This window comes from Artemia franciscana, chromosome 7 (assembly GCF_032884065.1).
Source record: "Artemia franciscana chromosome 7, ASM3288406v1, whole genome shotgun sequence".
Lineage (NCBI taxonomy): Eukaryota > Metazoa > Arthropoda > Branchiopoda > Anostraca > Artemiidae > Artemia > Artemia franciscana.
The window spans coordinates 28,822,074-28,844,192 of NC_088869.1; the positions used below are offsets into that span (position 1 = coordinate 28,822,074).

Sequence of the window (22,119 nt, forward strand, 5' to 3'; positions counted from 1 at the left end):
ATGCACAAGTTTTATGAAGAGAAAAATCAACATGCAACAAGTTTCAAGAAAAAAGAACGCAACAAGTTCCACGAAGAAAAATCCATATACAACAAGTTCCATGAACAAAAAGTCCCATGCTGATGCAACAAGGGACTTGTTACATCAGCATGCAACAAGTCTCACGAATAAAATCAGTTTCACGAGAAGAAAAATCAACATGCAACAAGTTTTAGGATCAATAAATCAACACGCAGTAAGTTCCACATACAAAAATCAATAAGCAACAGGTTCCAAAGACAAGAACAATTTCACGGGGATAAAAATCAATGGAAAAGTTTCCCGACGATAAAAATCAACACCCAACAATTTTAACGAAATATAATCAGTATGCAACACGTTTCACCATCAAATTACCAGCAAGCAGCAAGTTCCATGAACAAAATCAGTTTCACGAGTAGAAAATCAACGCAGGTATTTCACAAAGAGAAAAATCAATATTAAACAAGTTTCACGAACAAAAATCAGCACGCTACAAGTTCCATGAACAAAAATCAGCACGCAGCAAGTTCAATGAACAGAATCAGTTTCACAAGGAGAAAAATCAATGTACAAATTTCACGAAGAGAAAAATCAACATGCAACAAGTTTCACAAACAAAAAGCATCACGGAACAAGTTCTAGGAACAAAAATCAGCATGCAACAAGTGCCACGAAGAAAATCAGTTTCACAAGGAGAAACATTAATGTAAGACTTTCACGAACAGAAAATCAAACAAAATCGAACAGTTTCAAAAGCAAAAATCAGAACGCAATAATTTCCAAGAATAAAAATCAGCATTCAACAAGTTCCATTAACAAAATCAATTTCACGCGCAGAAACATCAATGCACAAATTTCACGAAGAGAAAAATCAAAATAGAACAAGTTTCACGAGCAAAAATCAGCATGCAACAATTTCCACGAACAATAATCAGCACACAACAGGTTCGACGAATAAAATCAGTTTCACAAGGAGAAAAATCACTGTACAAGTTTCGCGAAGAGAAAAATCAATATGCAACAAATTTTACGAACAAAAATCAGCACGAAAGAAATTCCACGAATAATAATCAGCACGGAACAGGTTCCATTAGCAAAAGTTGCATGAGGACAAAAATCAATGTAAAAGTTTCACAAAAAAAAATCAGCAAACAACAAATTTCATGAACAAGATCAGCACGCAACAAGTTCCATGAATAAAATCAGCTTCGTGGGGAGAAAAATCAATGTACAAGTTTTACGGAGGGAAAAATCTACATGCAAGAGGTTTCATGAACAGAAATTAGCAAGCAACAAGTTCAACTAAAAATCTCAGTACGCAACAAGTTCCATGAGCAAAATCAGTTTCAAGAGGAGAAAAATCAATATACAATTTTCACGAAGAAAAAATTCAACAAATGGCAAGTTTCACGAACAAAATCAGCAGGCAACAAGTTCCATGAGCAAAAATCAGCATGTCATAAATCCCATTAAAAAAAAATCATTTTCACGAGGAGAAAAAACAATGTACAAGTTTCGCGAAAAGAAAAATCAACACACAGCAAGTTTCACGAACAAAAATCAGCATACGACAAGTTCCACGAACAAAAATAAGCAAGCAGCCAGTTCCATGAACAAAATCAATTTCACGAGAAGCAAAAGCAATGTGTAAGTTTCAAGAAGAGATAAATCAACATGCAACAAGTTTTACGAAGAAAAATCAGCACGCAAAAAGTTCCGCCAACAAAAAATCAGCACAAAGAAGTTCCATGAACAAAATCAGCTTCACAAGGAGATAAATAAATGTACAAGTTTCACGAAGAAGAAAAAAACAACATGCAACCAGTTCCAAAAAAAATCAGCACGCAACAAGTTCTATGAACAAAATCAGTATCGCGAAGAGAAAAATCAAAATACATGTCTCACGAAGAGAAAAATCAACATACAATAAGCTTAAGGAGCAAAGATTGGCTCACAACAAATTCCATGAACAAAATCAGTTTCACGAGGAGAAATATCAATGTACAAGCTTCACGAAAACAAAAATCAATAAGCAACAAGTTCCAAAACCCACGAACACAAACCTGCATGTAACAAGTTCCATGAACAAAATCAGTTTCGCGAGGAGAAAAAATCAATGTATAAGTTTCACGAAAAGAAAACTCAATATGCAGCAAGTTTCACGGAAAAAAAAATCAGCACACAACAAGTTTAAATAAAAATAATGCTCATATTTAGTTTATAAATTTATTTTTCAGGGATTAAGGTTGAAAAACCCTAAGGGGTGATATTGTGCACCAGAAGGATGTCATTAGGGGTGGTATATAGTGCCACACTGGCCTCAATTGCTAGTAGTCGTCACAAGAAACGCTCATGGGATTTTTTTCGTTCATTTTGAATGATCGATTCTGGTGTAAACGAATGTTTTTGCTGGAAAATGCCCGAAAAATGTCATATGTGTGATCAAGCTTGAAAGAGAGCGCCGTGTGTAAGCCATTGAGTGTCACAGGCTTTGAAAAGCCGTGGAACATCGCAATCTAGTAATGAAATGGCAAGTTTCCGCTGTTCAAATAAAACAAGGGTCATTTTTAGTTTAGATTTTTTTGTGGGGAAAAGGTTGAAAAACCCGTAGGTGTGATAATGTGTGCCAGAATGGTGTCATCAAGGGCTTGTACATTGTACCATACTGGCCTCAATTGGCAAGAGTCATCAGAAGAAACGCTAAGGTGCAGGAACATTTTTTGCAGGAAAATGCCCGATAAATGTGATACGTGTAATAATGCTTGCTAGAGGGTGTCATTTGTTATGTACTGAATTTCGCAGGCTGGGAATCCCCATGGAACATCGCAGTCTAGCAAAGAAATGGCAAGTTTCCGCTGTTCAAATAAAAACAGTGGTATTTTTTAGTTTACAAATTTATATTTGTTGGGAAAAAGTTGAAAACCCCACAGGTTTTATAATATGCACCCGAAGGGTGTCATTGGGGGGCTGGTACATTGTACAAAACTGACCTAAATTGATAGGAGTCATCAGAAGAAACGCTAAAGGGAAAGTTTTCATTAAGTTTAAACGATTGATGTTGGTGTAAATGAATATTTCTGCATGAAAATGCCCGAAAAATGTTAGATGCGTGATAATGCTTGCTAGAGAGTGTCGTCTGCCAGTCATTGAATTTCAAAGGCTGGGAATTGCCATGAAACATCGCAGTCTAGCAATAAAACGGCAAGTTTCCGCTGTTTAAACGAAAACAATTGCAATTGATAAGTTTATAAATTTATTTTTGTGGGGGAAAAGTTGAACACCCCATAGGTGTGATAATGTACACCAAAAGGGTGTCATTGGGGGCTTGTACATTGTGCCATGCTGAACTCAATTGATAAGAGTCATCAGAAGGAATGCCAACGGGGATTTTCCATAAAGTTTAAACGATCGATTCTATTGTAAACGTATATTTTGCAGGAAGTTGCCCAAAAACTGTCATATGTGTGATAATACTTGCTAGAAAAAGCTTTGTGTAAGCCATTAAGTGTCACAGGCTGGGAATTGCCATGGAACATCGCAATCTAGCAATGAAACGGCAAGTTTCTGCTGTTCAAATAAAAACAATGGCCTCTTTTTAGTTTGAAAATTTATTTTTGTGGTAAAAAGGTTGAAAACCCTTTTCAACCGAAGAGTGATAATGTACACCAGAAGGGCGTCATTAGCGTGCTGGTACACTGTTTCACGCTGACCTCAGTTGGTAGCGGTCATCAGAAGAAACGCTAAGGTGGATTTTTTTTCTCAAGTTTAAAAGATCGATGCTAGTAGAAACGAATATTTTTGCAGGAAAATGCCAGAAAAATGTTATATGTGTAATAATACTTGCCACAGGGTGCCGTGTGCCAGTCACTCCGCTTCAGTGGTTGGGAACTGCCATTGAGCATCGTAATCTAGCAGTGAAATGGCAAGTTTCCGCTGTTCATATAAAAACAACAGTCATTTTTTGTTCATTATTTTCTTTTAGAGAAAAAGATTGAAAACCCTTAGCTGTGATAATGTGCCCTCAGACGGTATCATCGGGGCTGATACATTGTGCCAAGCTGACTTCAATTGGTAGGAGTCATCAGAAGAAACGCTAATGAGGATTTTTTCATTACGTTTAAACGATCAATTCTAGTGTAAACGAATATTTTTGCAGGAAAATGCCCGAAAAATGTAATAAGTGCGATAAGGGCTGCTAGAGGGTATCGTGTATTAGCCATTGAGTGACAAAGAATGGGAATTGAGAGAATTATTTGCTAAGATTGTTACCTTTCTTTATTTCACGGTTCTTTTTGCCCATATTTTATCCTTTATAGTTTTTTCCACGTTTTGTTTTTTTTGTTTAGTTTTAACTGCGTTTTCTGCGATTTCACGATTTTAGAATGTTTTTCTGTTAATAAAATTTGTATGTACAATAAAAAGCCTTCATTATTTAGATTACCTGTTCCAGGATAAAACTTCAAAACGTAATCATTTACGAAATGAAATATCTAAAACCAATGCTATGCAATATCTGGTATGTAACTCAACCTGCCTAGGTCACATTAGAAAATTAATAGGGCTGTAATAGGCAGGTGTATCTAATAGACCGAAATCAATATTATTGGGATAATTTTATGCTCTCATGTGGAAAGGGTTGGAAACATGAGATCAATTTAATCGTTCAATTATGCTGGACGTGAGAATTCTCGGCGTGTGGAATTGTTGTTTTCGTAGAATCTATTTCGCGAGTCCAGCTGGTGAACGCTCCATTCCGTTGGATGGAAATGTTTTTTTGAATCGTATTGTGGACGGAAAATCATTCGAATACAAAGGTTCCCCGAGAAAAATCTCTTGAAAGAAAATGAAATCTCTTAAAGTATTACGCAAAAACCCACGTGTGCATTGTCATTACGTAACACCCCACGTGTAAACCCTCACCAGTTACAAGCAGGGATCCTTCATGCCCCCCTGATGTCTAGCTTATCACGCGATATTGCATCATCCTTAACATAATTAAACATTACCCAATTACATAACAACCAAAGAAATCTTGAAATGTCTTAAAATACGTCTTTTCGATGATTTTGGTTGCTAGGGTACCCTCCGATAGAATTAAATGCTAGGGCCCCCAATGGAATTGGGTGCTAGGAACCCACGGTGTTAGGTTAGCGGGCCCGATCAAATTAGATCCCAGAGCCCCATTGTAATTGGATGCTAGAGCCCCCAGTGGTTAAGTCAGGGCCCCCAATGAAATTGGATGCTAGGACCCAATGGAATTGGACGCTAGGGCCTCCATTAGAATTGGCTATTAGGGGACCCCGGTTGAAATTGAATGCTAGGACCCCGATGGAACTGGTTGCTATGGTCTCTGTTGGAATTGGTTTCAAGGGTCTTCCCGATGGAATCGACTGCTAAGACGCCCGGTTAAAATCGTTGCTTGGGCCCCCAGTGGTAACATTAGGGGCCCGATGAAGTTTGTTGCTAGGAGACCCGTTAGAATTCACGACTAGGACCCCCGTTGGAACTGGTTGCTAGGGCCACCCGTTGGAATTGACTCCCAGGGCCCCCCGTTTGAATTGGTTCCCTTTAGGGCCCGGTGGAATTGCTCACTTAGTCCTGGTGTCTTTAAGAAAACAAACCCTATGACATAGCAAAACCTGCATCTCTTAGAAAACATTCCCTATTACGTAACACACACCTGCGTCTTGAAAAAGTTTAAAAAGAAAAGTGTAGTGACTAGGATTCGAAGGGACAGGCCCCCCTAAAAACTGGAACCCCCTCACTACTATTGTGGGGTCTATATTCTCACCGGAGGCATAATTAATTGAGCTTTAGTTTATTTCAAACTAGTATTTTTGAAAATACACTTAAGGATGAAAGTATAGAATTAAAGCCGCATTACAGGAATGGTAAAACGAGGTATGGATGTAAGATTTGTTTTCTCCCGGATTCATATTTTGTAATGGGAAACGTTTATAATTTTGAAAACAGCCAAAACTTAGTAAAATGCGTAGTAAGTATTGAAAACTTCAAAAAACAAAGAAAAGTCACGATATCTCGAGGAGCCTCGGCCCTCTATGCTAACCTACATAAGTCACTGATTGAACTGTAGCTAAGACACTGGCTAAGCATAGGATAGTTCAGCCATGGCAATAATGACTAATTAGATGGAAATTAGAGAAGGGGAATTTTAAAAGATATGCAATTACGTACCAACCTTCATACCAGTTTGGTAATAGTAGTTGTATCCTGTAATTTTTAAACCATAATTGCCATACTTATCTGTATAACAATAATTATTAAAATAGAAAGTATTTAAGACTTTGGAATATTACACGTGACGAAACAAAAAACTGTTATATTTTATAACATCTTGGCTTTCATGAAATGTTAGTATTTACAAGCACATCTAGCAAAATTGAGGCCATTCCAAGGTCACGTCGACGAACATGACTGTGAGTGAGAAGAAGGGGGCAAGGCATTTTGATAGATAAAGATTCAACTATACAAGTAAACTACTTTCTCTTTTTAGTCACTGTGCTTTGTTATAATCTTCCACATTTTGGGAGAGGGGGGGGTCTAAAAGTTAAAAAAAACCGTCTCCTCCTGTGCTTCGTTTTAAGGAAAGAACTCTCTACTAAAATAGTTATACAAAACATAGATACGAGATTTTGTCTGTCCTGACATATCTTCCTGATCACACAACGTCCATCGTAGACGTAGGGGGCCTCATTACCGCCCAAAGTTATAAGACAATAATTTTGGTCCCCTAGAAACCAATTTAAATCTCCTAAATAGCCAATAATGCCTTGAGAGGTTCGTGTATATTGAAGGGGCGGTAGAGGTAGTAAATATGTTAAGAGAGTCGAGTGGCCAGAGAGATATTTATGGTACTTAATTTGTTCTTCTGCGACACCAGAAGGTCACTGGAACTAATCAAGTACTGTGATTACTAGTTGGTAATAAGTTATAGGTAAAAAGCCGATCCAAGCCAATAATAACTGAACACGTTAAATTTACATTTATATACATTAAAAAAATCTTCTTTTTATGCTGATTACAAGTATGGAAAATTCGTAGATTTTAAATATGCGTATATAAACGAATTACAAGCATAGAAATATTGTGCTACTCCAAAAAATTAGCGAAAACATCCCTAATAGTCATACAATCCATACGAAAATTGCATCATAAAATTCAACATGTTTCACAATCCTGGAATTTTTTTTTAAAGCTCCCATATACCAAAATACCAAATCTCATATTTTTGTCAAAAAGGGTGGTTAAAAATAAATTTCTATTCTTTAGTTTTTTTTTTCCTTTTCGCTGGGAGCCATCGTGTCGAATCAACTGTTTCGAAATGTCAAGAGAGTGGTGACTCAAAGCAAATTGAAGACCCTAGTGTCCTTTTGTGAGAATCAAAGTAACCTTAAAAAGTAAAAATTTCTGCTATGTCACGAAATAACCATTTTTGCAGGAAGAGGAACCTCCTGCCTAAAACATTCCGGCGAGGTATCCTTCCGATCAACGCAGGCGAAGGGGTCATTTGCCTTTGTTTTGCTTCATATTGAAAAGTATATTTTTGGGCAAAAATTAAGGCATGGAATGGATGTTGTGGGGGACAACTCCCTTCTTATTGTATTTTGAGTGTAACATGAAAGAATATATTCATGTGATTAGCTGCACAGAAGCATGGGTGGATATTCCCCAAGACAAGATTAAAAACAAAATAAAAACTTTTTTGTCAAAATGAAATTAAAGAGTGAAGTTAAAACCCAAAAAGAACAGAAACTATCCTAACAAGGTACTGATACTGCTACTACTAGTAACTCACTGCAGCACAAAGCCCCCTGAGGCCAACACGCCCCTCCTTCATCCCAATCTAATCAAAGCCTCCCTCTTTAAAACCTCCCAAGAAGTTCCCATTTCCCTTAAATCTTTCCTTGCGACATCTTCCCACCATTAGTCCATCCTTGATCTTAAAATAAAAAACGTAAAGCAGGGATTGCACTTCCTAATGTTTTCTACATTAATATTTATTTATCTATATTTTTGTGTGTATATGGCCAATGGGCTTTGAAATACACTCATTTATCTATCTATTTATACAAATATACCGCCTATGAAACCTTATCATCAAGTAAATAGGTAAGCCTTGTTAACGGCAAAATTGCGAAAATTTACCATACTTCCCGTTTTCCCACGTTTGCTCAAGTCAAGTTGTTTTCCCTGCTTGGTAAGGGTCTTTTACTTCCTAAAATCTATCAGTTCAATTTAGGATTTTCTTGTTTTAAAACTTTCAAAAATACATAAGAATACACCCTCTATATCTACAAATAGGACAGACATGGAATCACTGAAAAACAAGAAATAATTGAAAACAAGAACCAAGAAGCCATCAAAAAATAAAATAATGCTTTGTATAATAGCATTTGCACTGTAGCTAGATAGGTCAAATCAGTTGTAGCTTATTTATAGAAGGTAGTAAGGGGAGGGATCGGGTCCAGAAATCATTTAATTGTTTTATTTTTTTAATATTTAAATCAAAACTCCAATATAGCTCCAAATTCTCTTATCTGTAATCCAAACTCCTAATGAGCACTGATAACGTCCGATTCCTTGCATTTTAGATTCATATACTATCCCATAAATGTATAACTGCCTCTATTTACAATATCATATTAACTTCTTGCTATTTTTGCTTTTCTAAATATTTTTTTTTAACCAGCTCCAAAAAAAAAGAATTGACTTAAATGTGCTGAGGATTATTACTATTATTAGTCGCTCTTCACGTAACGCCAGTGCGATTTCGATTTGTGTGACATTTATCTCTGCATCAGCATGCTGTACAAAATGTCTGCTTCAAGTAGGATAAAGTGAATCAAAACATTATATGGATGTTTTTTTTTCACATTTTAGAAACTTTAGGGAAGGCAGAAAATTAGGGAAGGTAAGTGTCAATTTTTACCATTTTGGCGTCCATTGAAAATTTTAATTAATAAAAGGTTTCTACTACAATGCTGCCAAGAATTGTTCAGATTTTCTGGGTATTCTTAATCAAACAATGCTCAACGAGTAAGTTACTAATTCAGACATTTTTTGGATACTTTGATTAAAAATACTATCGCTATTTCAAATACAAGGAATATTTCCAGGGAGATTTTCCATAGAGGATGGTTTCCACATGGGGGGGGGATTTGTCTGCCGAATTTTTTCAGTGCACGACATCTTTTTTTGTTATTTTTATTTGAAAAAAAAATATACGATATATCAATGCTGCCCATGTAAAGAAAGTGATTTTCTCAGGTTGTTCAATGAGGGGGGTTGCAATTTTCCTGAATAAGATTTCAACAATGGTAATTTAAAGAGTGTACTTTTTTATTTTCTAAGACGCCATTTGCAAATCACGTGCAGCTGAATGACATGATGCATGAGGCTGTTGGAAAAGCGCGTATTTCAACTGCAAGATTTTGTCTCCTTTAATAGGCGCGGGAGTTGAAGAAGGTGGAAGGGGGATTTGCACTTTAATATTAATGGCAAAGAATCCAAGCTTATTAATTTCGCTTTCACCCACACAACAATGTTTACAGTACACCACTGTCATCTACACAAACCCATTGCTGACAGCCTTAGTAAAAGCTGACTCGACTACTTAATTTATGCTTGTTTGCCGCGTGTACATTGTTGATTTGTGTATTAGTAAGGACTTTTTACTTTTTAACCGCTTGGTACATCTCCCCTCCCTCTTGAGGTGGAAGAGTGCAGATATGGTCCAAGGGTTGGGACAGCTGGGGTGCTACATATTATGTAAATTATTAATCCAGAATAAATACATTCTTAGGCTCAGCAATGTAAGATGACCAAACTTTCGGTTCCTTAATCAGTTCCATAAAAACCTGCCTTGTCCAGCTCTCAATTTTGATATGTTTGATAACATTATTAAAAATATAATTTGTATTAATTTTAATTGGTTCTAAAAGGCTAATAAAACCAATAAAAGGCAAACTAATTACTTTCTTTCTTTGGCTCAGAACTAACGTTATAAAGCAAAGGTAAGTAGAACAAGAAGAAAAGAGTATTTAAAAAGGATTTGATTCCCATCTATGTCTTCTTATAGTATCACAATGACAGAAAACTAAGACAATCCTAACAGTGAAAGTAGCTCAACTTTGACGAAATTAATTAACAAACTTGATCCAATTAATGGTCCAACCTCAGCTTTGGCCCAAATTTGTAACGGCCCCTGATGGAATTTTCAGACATCTTTAAAACACATTTATGCTTGTGTTTTTCAAAAGTTTTCTAGTGCCCTTTTCCTTACAGGTGGTTTTAGAGAAAAGGGATTGAGGAGGAACTCGCCTCAGGCGAAGAAATTTTAGGGGTATAAATTTGAAGAAAAAAAATTAAATTTATGATCATTTTGTAGTTTTTGAAATTTGTATCTTTATTAAAATAAAGTTCAGAGCGTAGTTGACAGTAAGTTACTTACTAATTGTAATACTTGTATAATAATACTTAATAGTTAGTGTTACTGTAAGTATAAGTAAATTGAAGTGGCCAGAACCGCCACTGCTTTCTCTTGAAGGCTGCCCATTGACTATCCAGATGTGGAACCCTTCTTGTCCCCCCCCCCACCCTAATAAAAATGCTGGAGCTACGCCCCTGTCCGTAGGCAAGGCAGTCACTAACAAGGGACTGCCATCACATAGATTTCACTGCTATTAAAGCTTAAGTGAAGCTTTTGCTTTATGCAATGTATAATTAGTAAAATACTTATCCCTGAAAAAATGTACAAATATGAAATTTGATGTAAAGTTTGTTGAATAAAGGATGGCAGAAGCTCGCCTCACATTTAGCACGATTCTTACTAGAACTTAAAAAAAACAGGAATATAAAAAACAGAAGTATTTCTAATTGCAAGTAAGTAGTGCTTTTAAACTTCAAACAAATACAAATCATCCTGCATATAAGGGGGCTGCCACGATCTCATACCCCCTTCCCCGTTGCACTATACGCTGAAGTTTGACTAATACTTTCCTGAAAGATTTATAGCGTAGCAAATACGACTGGTCGGCAATAGCAAAAGTTCAATTCCTGACTGCCTTTCAAAATGTTGATCAATCTGAAAATTTTGTAGCTTAAACAAATGTGAGATACTTTCAATCTAAAAAAATGTGAAAAAAATATATTTTACAACATTCTTGTGATGTAGCAATTCATTATTGAAGCCTTGGGAGAGAAATAAACACACTCTTGACACTAAGACCGTGGGGCTGCAACAGGTGGCATCTCCATTTTCCTTATATAGCCTATATAGTATACTTGTATTCGGTTTAAGCGGTTTAAGCTGAACTATTTGCTTTTATACGAAAAACAAAGACGCTTTTTATTTGGAGAAATATTGTTTTTGTTTTAGGCGCAAAATTGTTTTTGTTAAAAATTAATAATTGCAATATTGAGTATCTAGTGATAACGGTGATCTAAAGAAGGAGCGATAGGAACTATTCCTCATGGTCGCGCTTAAACGAAATTAAATAAAAAACAAGTTTTTTCAACTGAAAGTAAGGAGCAACATTCAAACTTACAACAAACAGAATTTATTACGCACACAAGGGGGGTTTCCCTCTCCATAGCACCTCGCTCTTTAAGCTAAGGTTTTTTTAGTACTTTTAAAAACCCTTCTTATCGTCCTAATTAAATGAACCTTGAGTTTTAGGAGTCATTCTTAAAGAACTGGGACAAAATTCAAACTTTAGTGCAAAAATCAAGCTCCTCAAATACTTAATAATCTCTGTTCGTTTTAAGTTTGAATGTTGTTCCTTACTTTCGTTGAAAAAACTTTAATTTTTAATCGTTTGTCAATAATGCCAGAAAATCTGGCACCACCTCCACGGAAAAATCCCCCTCCCCACAGACATGTCCACTAGGAAATTTATTCCTGGTGAAAATTTACCCCGGACAATTACCCTGAACATCTCCACGTGTAAAATTGATTCGGCAAAGAAAAACCCAAACATAAGAAGAATTTCGTATAGTAATACAATTTGCCCCGAGTGTCAAGTTTCCCCTGAAAAATTCATCCCCTCTAAATTTTTCTCCCCACGGAAAATTCTCCCCGTTTGAAATCCTCCTACAGATAATTCGTTTCCAGAAGCCGAAAAATGTATGCATACTTCCCAATAACAAATACTATACGTAAACAATGGGCAAATTTTATAACTTAAAGACCTTTCCCCAGGGGCTGTGGTGGGTCATGTTATCCCCAAAGGCATGGCTAATGGGCATTTCAACTATGCAGAACAAAATGGCTATCTCAAATTATGATTAGAGGATTTTGAGGAAAAAAGGGGCAAGTGGGGGGCTAGTTGCCCCACCCTAAATTGTTTTTGCTCCTTACAAAGGCCACTAGATCTTATAATTTTCGTTCAAATGAGCCCTCTCCCGATGTTCTAAGACCACTAAATCGATACAATCACCCCTGGAAAAAACAAACAAACAAAAATACAAATAAACACGCATACGTGATCTTTCTTCAGACAAAAAATTCAAAATTTATATTTTTGCAGATAGGTGCTAGAGACCTCTATAGTAGGGTTCTCTGATACGCTGAATCTGATGGCAGGATTTTCATTAGGATTCTATGATTTTAGGGGGTGTTTCTCTCTTTTTCAAAAAAAAAATAAATTTTCTCAGGCTCGTAGCCTATCGTAGGTAAAACGAAACTTCACTAAACTTATATATTTTGAATCAGTATGATAACCCCGTTCTTTTGATGTGTCTATTGGTATTAAAATGCCATTTTTTAGAGTTTCAGTTATTATTGAGCTGGGTCGGTCCTTACTTATAGTTCATTACCACAAACTGTTTGATACGGACAAATGCGAAGCTTCTCTTCCTTCTACACGGTTGCTATGTTACTTACATTTGAATGAAAAGAGTTGCTCGCTTCTCAATTTGGTTTAACTTTTTTTCGTCAGTGGAATCAAGAAGAGCATTACACAGGAGAGACTGTCCACAAGGACCATCAATCGCTTTCTGAAAGTCCGCTTTCTGCATTCCATTTAAAAGCTTTCTCTGTGATGCATCCATTTTGGCGAAGATTTTGTCTAGTAAAACATGTTGATTGAAAGCCTGAAATAGTAAACAAGAATTTTGTAACAAAACAACTTTCACCTGTTTTAATTGTTTTGTTAAAACTCGAATGATTACATGTAAATACTTTTCTGAAGTTTTCTACTTTTATTACTGCTTTGAATCAGAAAGAAAAATCGTCACAAAAAATCGTTTTATTACGGACGATGGAATTGTTTGAGATAGTATAGACTTCTTTGAACATAATTAAATTCGTTGCTTTTAAATGAGCTAGTCACTTTTGTCTCTTGCTTAGTAAACAATTTATGAATGCTGATGTATTGGAACCCCCACTGTAACGATTTACTATTTTACATACTAATTGATTAGTCCAAAAAAAGAAGCCACATGGATTTGAGGAGGAGAATACAACATTCATTTCTAATTGGACTCATCAGTGATCCCGTGGGAAAGCTTTTTGTCATGTGTTAAAATTTAACTTCGAGTACATCACATACATATGTATAATGCCATTGAGTAAACATGCCATCAATCAAATTGTCTTTAGTAAAAAACTTATTAGTCGTTGGTCAAAATATTTATTTGTCATTTTTTTAGCATTCTTGTGTTTTGTTGAGGTCAGATTGCTGAATTTTCCTCTTTAGCGTTTTCACCAATACATTCAATCCATTAGAATAATTAAGTCAACATTTAGGTGCAAGACCGGTTGAAATTGAAACCTTAAATAGTTGGTATTTTTAAAGCGTTTAAATATTTTGTGCTTTTGATTTTTTGTATAATTCATGCATTATTATCATGTGAAAGTCAGTTAATCGTTATTTTTAAAGGAAATAAATTACCATTCTTGTTCAACCTAGATTGATTTTGATTACAACCTTAGAAGCAAAACATGCCACATCACAACTTTTCCCCGGCGACTGAATGAGCGAAACAACTCATAATGGAGTTTATACTTATGTTTCCTGTTGGTTTTGTTTTAGTTTAGTTTTCAAAGTGAAAGGTTAGATGCTGGATTACTTCTTTCTGAACGGATAAGCAAAATCCATCCATCAATAAGTCTGTGGACCTGGACCAAAGTTTCGTAAAAAGAAGGAATGTAGTAGCTCCTTAATTCCGAAAATTGGCATTAACAAATCATCCAGGATGATCTGGTAAATCGAGTCCTACAACTAAAATTTTGAAGCCTTGAAGTTCCCTTTACGAATACTATGCGCTTTTGCAATACTGTGGGCTACATAAGTTACGGCCGCTAAAATGAATCTATCAAATATTCGTTTCCGCCCATTATAAATTGTATATAGATTTCACAGTATTTTTAGGAAAAAAATACGCCACTGTGTGACATCAACTGCATTGGCAAAGTTTCTTATTTTTCTGTTTCAATCTAGTTGTTACCTAAAAATACAAAATGGTCTATGAACGAATGCATGCATTTCCAGGGAGCGGGGGTCATTTCTACGAAAACAGAATGCATTTCGATGGATGTGTGTATTTTAAGGATGAACTTAAGCCAAGACTCAATCCGTAATTTGACTCAGATCTGAGCAAAATTAGTGCTAGAGTTAAGAAAGTGTCCAGATAGAATGCCGTCCAGTTTTAAGCTGAATTCCATTAGTTTCTTATCATTCAATCTTAAACAAATGTTAGCATAAATCACGCCTTGTAGAAATTACTTACCTTAGGGACTTGCTCTTTTCTGCTCGGCTGGGAATCTCCTATGCTTGGTGACCCGTTAACGATAGACACAAAAACCTGAAAGTAGAATAAAAGTCAAGGAAAACCAACGTTTGAAAAAAAAAACTTTTATATCAAATTCAGAATTCCAGCCAAAATAAATCACAGGACAACTAAGTCACAACTTTGGAGTCGCTTTTCATTGTAGATACTTAAGTGCAGTGGCACTGAAGGCTTTCATGCAGTGGCACTGGTTCATGAAAACGTAGTGGAGAGCAAGGATTTTTCGATTTTGTTATTGAAGACACAACAATGAAGCTACAACTTGATTTAATAAATGAAGACAAAAGGAGGTTATTTTCAAATTATAGAGAGGGAACAACTACTCCCCCTGACTCAAATTAGCACTACTTGCTTTAAGAGCTAAACGAACAGTTTACACCATTCGTGGTCCCATTTCTCCACTAGGAACTATATAAAATTTTCACCCGAACCCTCCCAGGCCAGAGAGGGCCCTGGCCTCTTTTTGTCCTTTCCTCTCGGTGACTTAGCTTGTAACAATTTATAGTTACTAAAGTTTCGTTTCATTGTTTGTTTTGTTTTATTAAGTGTATTATTGTCTATCCTGCGACTGATATACAAGAATGTTTAATAAGTAAAATTTTATAAAATGAATTCATAGACATAATTGAAATGTTGTGCTTTCTTTACCTCTTGCTGTCTATTTTGACCGTTAATTTTGAAAAAAAAAACCTTTACGTTTTCATCTTTGGATCAGAATTTACGGAAAAAAGACATAATTTTAGCCAAACTATTTTTTTAAACGGCACATACACATTAATATTCTGCGATGGTGTTTTTTTCTGTCGTGAATAGCAAAAAGAGAAAAGAAGATCATTGAACGATTTAGTTTGTCATTAATGCCCTTTTCTCGTTGATTTTGAAACTGTTAAATAACAGAATAACTAATGTTAGCTAAATTTTTGGAAACCTTGGAATCTCTCCTTTTAAAGGAAAGAAAAATAAACAATCTTCAAAATAATGAAGTTGTAAAGGAAGGTTGTAAGATAGTTGTGTTTACATTTTCATAAAACCGTATTTGCTCAGTGTCACTTGCTGGTCTAGACAAAGAATCACTTGGGTCGACCAACTGATGTAAGACCTGATTAATTGGTGTAGTAGAAGGTAAAAACAAAACGACAAAGAATACAGCAATGGACTTTACAGTCCCTACCGGCAGTACTGATCTCCATCTCTTAGCCCTTCAGCCAAGAAGTGTATTTGGAGGTAGCCATCCTTTGCTTTCGCACTCCCTTCCTGTTTACCTTCCCCAGTTTTCTTCTGGTATCCATTTAAAGCTTGATCGACTTTGGCTAAGCTTACAGAGTCACACCACAAATCTCAATTCGAAACCAAATTACCATCGACACCAGGACTCGAACCCCTTTCCTCATGGGCAAAGGACTTTAAGTCTTGCGTGCCTACCCCTCGGCTTGTAGTGACTTGCATTAATTAGCAAATTACGGCAACGTCAAATCAGTGGTGTCATTGAAAAATTTAGCGGAGAGAGGACGAAGTATATTTTTCAAAATCTAAAGTGGAGGGTAGCAATTAGTCCGTTTTTTATTTTTCTACAAAAATTTCAAAAAAAGTATTTTTTTTAACCAAAATACTCTAAGCAGTACTTTTCAAATCTATGGGGCATAAACCCACCCCTAAGCGTCCTTTCTGCGCAAAGTTATGTAATGTGTTTAGGCTCATGATTTTTTCCTATCTATATATATAAAAATAAGTTGTCTGTGTGTCTGTCGAGTGACGTCATGTTTGTGTGTCGACTGACGTAATGTTTGTCGACTGACGTCATTATAAGGATTGAGCGGTATGCGTCATGAAGGTGTTTGTCGACTGACGTCATGTTTGTCAACTGATGAAATTACAGACCGGGACACAAATGACGACCGGGACACTGGGACACAGGAATATAAATGACGACCGGGAACCTCAAAGAGAAATTACAGACTGGGACACCGGGACACAAATCACGACCGGGACACAGGGAATATAAATGACGACCGGGCACAGGGACACAACTACAACGGGGACGCCGGGGGCACAGGGGGATATATAAATGACGACCGGGACACAGGGATTGTTCGAAGAGAAATTACAGACTGGGACACCGGGACACAAATGACGACCGGGACACTCAAAGAGAAATTACAAACTGGGACACCGGGACACAAATGACGACCGGGACTGCATATTCAAGAGTCAGTAAACCTGACAATCTATTTATATGCACAGACAATGGGACAGCGAAGAATGTTGTATATTTGCAAGTTTTACGTAGTTAAAAACATATATATATATATATATATATATATATATATATATATATATATATATATATATATCTATTCACAGGTGGGACACAGGGACAAAACTCAATGGCGCGTAACTAATATGACGCGTAACGACTTACGTACGCGGGGGGGCTTGGGGGGCGCGAAGCGCCACCCCAACAGCTAGTATTTGATACATAGTTATTTTTCGTATTGCTTAGTTCCCCCAATTTAGACTATATTTTCACAAATTTAAATAAGACCACAATGTAAACGAGACTGATAGCGCTAACAAGGCTGTAGAAGACCGTTCTATTGTTCTTATTGATTTTAGTAGGCTACCCACTTACAATTTTGGAATGGATATTGATCTGAAAGGAAAAGAAGATGGCAAAAAAAAAGGGTAAGGAATACGGCATGAGACTTTACAGTCCCTACCGGTGGTGCTGATCTCCGTTTCTTGGTCCTTCGGCCAAAAAGCACAATGAGGGGTTGGGGGCCAACCATCCTGTGCTTTCGCACACCCTTCCTGTTTACCTTTTTAGATTTCTCCAGGTACCCATTCAGAGCTGGGTCGACTCTGGTTGAGCTTACAGGGTCACGCCACTGACCCCCGTCCCAAACCAAATAATTGGGTAAACTAGGATTCGAGCCCTCGCCCTCTCGGACAAAGGATCCTAGATCCAGCGCACCAATCGACTCAGCTAGACTTGGCTTAATGACTTATGACTGTATGATGGCTTAATGACTTGGCTTAATAGCAGCACTTCTTTTTACCTTGTCATTCATAATGCATGTGCAACTGTTTTCGTCTACAAAAACAGAGATTCCAATTGAATGGTTGATAAGATGGTTAAAGAAACCCCTCCTTAACGAATTTGAATAGGGTGATCCAGTAAGTTTACAAATGTGCGAATTTAAGAAGTAGAAAATTACCAATCAAGATTTAATAACTTAAGAAACTTTGGATAATTTTAGAAATGGGGAAAATACGCGATAAGACGGCGCTTTAGTAATAAATCTAACACCGCCGAATTCAATATGTCTGAAAGTCATTATTTACGAAGGTTTTGACCGTCCACAAAGAAACTATTTTTCGCCATTTTTTTTTGAGAAGAACGGTAATTTCTTCTTTTTTCAAGAAGTGATTGCAGAAGACTTGTTGTTCAACGATATCGGGAAGAGACTCCCTAGAACAGACTTTTGTTTCTAGTGACCCTTTTAGATAAACAGAAAAAAGATCAGAGCAGAGTGTGGTTTTGTCAGGAAACAGCTGTTTTCTGCCATTGTCTGCTACATCTTCAAATTAGGCCACAATGCCAACATCAAAACTACTGTTTATATCCATAGTAAAAAATCATGGACCCAAATCATGTAATGTGACAGATCTGACCTTACGCAGAAAGGAAGCTTGGATGTAAAAAAGTTAAAAAAGAAGAAGATGAAAAAGCACCTGTGAGTAGGTGCCCCTTTTAGCCGGGAACTGAGAAGGAGAGTAGAAGGGGAACCATCTCTAAATTTTATAAGTTTGGGTTCTTTCACATCTGATTATGGTTTTAAGATTACTCAGATTTTATCCCCACCGCCTCCAAAATAAAGCGTACGATTATGATTGTGGCCTCCTTGCCTTTGTGCTTAGCACATCTAGACATAGGTAATGTTGTTAGTATAATTAATGGACTTATTGCAAATAAGTGTTGCACTGCAGCCATATAATAATATCCAAGATGGCTGCCACATTGGACTCTTTGTAAACGAGAACATTTTTTGTGTGAATGGTTATGAGTTGTAAAAAATGTATAGCTTTCAAACTGTATGGTTTTCACACTTGTAACGAGGCCGGAAGAGCCAAGAGCCCATATGGGATGAGCTCTAGCAAAATTCTAAGAATCAATAAATTGATTTAAAAGGAAAATCAGAGGCTTAATGCCGGTGAGGATTTTAATTAAGAGCTCTGAGACACGACGTCCTTCTAAATGTCAAAATTCATTAAAATCTGATCACTCACTCGGAAGCTAAAAATACCTCATTTTTCTTGTTTTTCCTCTCCTTTCAGCCCCCCAGATGGTCGAATCGGGGAAACGACTTTATCAAGTCAATTTGTGCAGGTCCCTGACACGTCAACCAATTTTCATCGTCCTAGCATGTCCAGAAGCACCAAACTCGCCAAAGCACTGGACCCCCCTAACTCCCCCAAAGAGAGCGGATCCAGTCCGGTTACGTCAATCACGTATTTATGACATTTGCCTATTCTACCCAGCTAGTTTCATCCCGATCTCTCCACTCTAAGCGTTTTCCAAGATTTCCGGTTTCCCCCAACTCATCCCAATGTCACCAGATCTGGTGACAATCAGATTTTTTCAAACAAATCCAACCAGCATAAAATGCTTTACATAGTGAACCGGACTGTATGAATGAAGAGTAAGGGGATCGTCTAGAGAAAGCGAATATAATAGAAAAATCAACTCACCTCTTCGTTATATTTTATGCCAGCGCTTTAAGCCCTTCTTTTTATTATTAATTAATCAGTTTCTACAGATGTAATATCAAAAGGTACTACGCTGGAAGAGAGGGGAAGAGACTTCCAGCCGGTGATCCCAAATAATCTAAATATTTTACGATTTTCATTAATTTTCTGTACAAATCACCTACTTCTTCTGATTTATCTGAAGATGTGCTTCACCGAAATAAGTCCCTACGAATGTGTTAGTTCTTAATGAAATCGTAATCCTCAAATAGAAGAGAAACAAAAAGAAAAGAAAAACCTGCATTATTCCTTTACAAAATTTCAATAAACAATACGCTAGTTAATTAGTTACGCTAGTTATGCGCATAATATAATATCAATTGTCGTTATATAACTTTTATTTGCTGTATTTTTTCCCCGTTTTAGTTTCAATAAATAATTCAAAAATAATTCTAGAAGATTTAATAGTTTTCAAGCTTTTTCTGCTCTTCGAATCTCACATTTTAGTATCTCACTTCTAGATTATCCAATAGTTATTCAAGTTTTTTTTTGCTCTCCATATCTCACATTTTAAATCTTCCTTAAGAACCCGTTTTTGTTTGAAATCTAGAATTGACATACAAGGTGCAAAATGTTAAAACAACATAAAACCTTCAAGAAAAGGATGTAACGTAACCTCATTAAAATTAAGCGGCAAATTCAAATTGGTGCTGGACAGAGATATATCAGTGCGTATTTTAAGAGTTAACAAATTATTTGGCATGCCTACTATTTTCTGAGACCTCAAACAAGGGGCAGGCACACAGAGTCATTTTTCTTCAAAATATATCCTATCAAACAGTTTGTGGGAACAAACTGTTAGAAGAAGGATCGAATTTTAATGCTTACTGAAAATGTATATAATTCATAAAGTTTAAATGTTACCCATGAAAATTTACAAGCCAGAGAAAATTAGCCCAATTTGTGAAAAAGGGGAAACACCCACAAAACATCTAGTGATCCTAATGAAAATCAAGCCAGATAACCCTACTGTAGAGGTTTCAAGGTCTTATATATATATAAAATGTGGAATTTTGCATTTTTTGCGAGAAGCAAGATGACGGATGCGTGTATTTATCTTTTTTTTTCCAGGGGTCATCATATCGAGCCAGTGATCATAGAAGATTAGGAGAGGGCTCATTTGATCGAAAACCAAAAATTCTAGTGTCCTTCTTATGTGACCGAAATATTTTTGAGGACAGCTAGCCCCCTTCCCTTATACCCTTTTCTCCAAAGTCGTCTGATCAAAATTTTTGTGAATCTCATTTTGCTCAGCATAGTCGAAAGATGTAATAACAATGTCTTTGAGGATGATTTGATCCCCCCACAGTCTGCGTGGGAAGGGCTGCAAGGTATGAACTTTGTCCATTTTTTGCATATAGTATTGACTATTGAGAAGTAGAGGGATATTTTTGGGGGGAGGTGGTTATGTGGGAGGATATTTCTATGGTTTTCGTGGGGATGAGGATTTTCCATGGAGAAGGAGCCGCATTTTCGGAAATAATTACAAAACGATCAGAAATTAAATAAAAAAAACAAGTTTTTTCAACTGAAAGTAAGGAGTAACATGAAAACTTACGTGTTACTCCCTCCTCAATATATAACTCTTTGCGCTAAAGTGTTTTTCTAGAATCTTAAAAAAAGCTTATTATCATAGGCAGCGCAATAGCGCTGCCTAAGTAAACAGCGATGTGGGCAAAATGTATTTTTTTTTGTTGGTTTTAGACTAGGGCACTTCGTATCGAAAGAGTTGTCGTAGAAACTTCAAAAACGGCTCATTTGGTTGGAAATTGAAAGGGCTAATGCCCTTTTTAACAATCGGGAGTGATTGGACGGCAACTAACACCCCTCCCACGCCCACCATTTCCTTAAACGCATCCAATCAAAGTTTGAGATAGCCATGATTTTCAACGTAGTGGAAAGGTCCAGAAATTATGTTTTTGTGGATGAATACCCTTCCACGGTCCTCAGGGCATGGATTGTAAGTTATGCCCTGGGTGCATGTAAGGTTTATATAGAAAGGGTGATCGTATAAACTTTGAAGGGGGCTCTTTGGATTAATAATCAGAAGTTCTGGTCCCATTTTAAGATTCAGAGTGATCAGAAGGTGCATGCCCCCCTCTCCACACCTCGTATTTTAACGATATGCAACATATAGACATTTTAAGATGGTCATTTGTTGTCGTAGAAACTTCGAAAAAGGCTCATTCGATTGAAAATTGAAGAGCTAGTGCCCTTTTAATAGTTAAAAGTGATTGGAGGGGAATAAACTCCCCTCAGACGTCTACCATTTTTCCGAACACACCCGATCAAAATGTTGAGATAGCCGTTTTGTTCACCGTAGTTAAAAGGTCAGGAAGTTATGTCTTTGAGGATGACATCCCCCCCCAACTTGCCTCCCTCAGAACAACGGTTGTAAGTTATGCCCTGGGGACATATAAGGTTGTTTATGGAAAGGGTGGTCGTATAAACTTAACGGGTGGCTCACTGGGTTGGTAATCA

At 36.7% G+C, this 22,119-nt stretch overlaps 1 protein-coding gene across 1 annotated transcript in view; it reads right to left on the reverse strand.

The window, feature by feature from the left end:
• LOC136029113 (uncharacterized) overlaps nucleotides 1-22,119 on the reverse strand; it is a 44,056-nt gene that overhangs the window by 10,901 nt on the left and 11,036 nt on the right. Inside the window, exons 2-3 of the mRNA XM_065707186.1 lie at nucleotides 14,773-14,847; nucleotides 12,926-13,134 (exon numbers count right to left, since the gene is read on the reverse strand). Of these exons, the coding sequence (XP_065563258.1) occupies nucleotides 12,926-13,134; nucleotides 14,773-14,847 (284 nt within the window). The remainder of the gene's footprint in view (nucleotides 1-12,925; nucleotides 13,135-14,772; nucleotides 14,848-22,119) is intronic.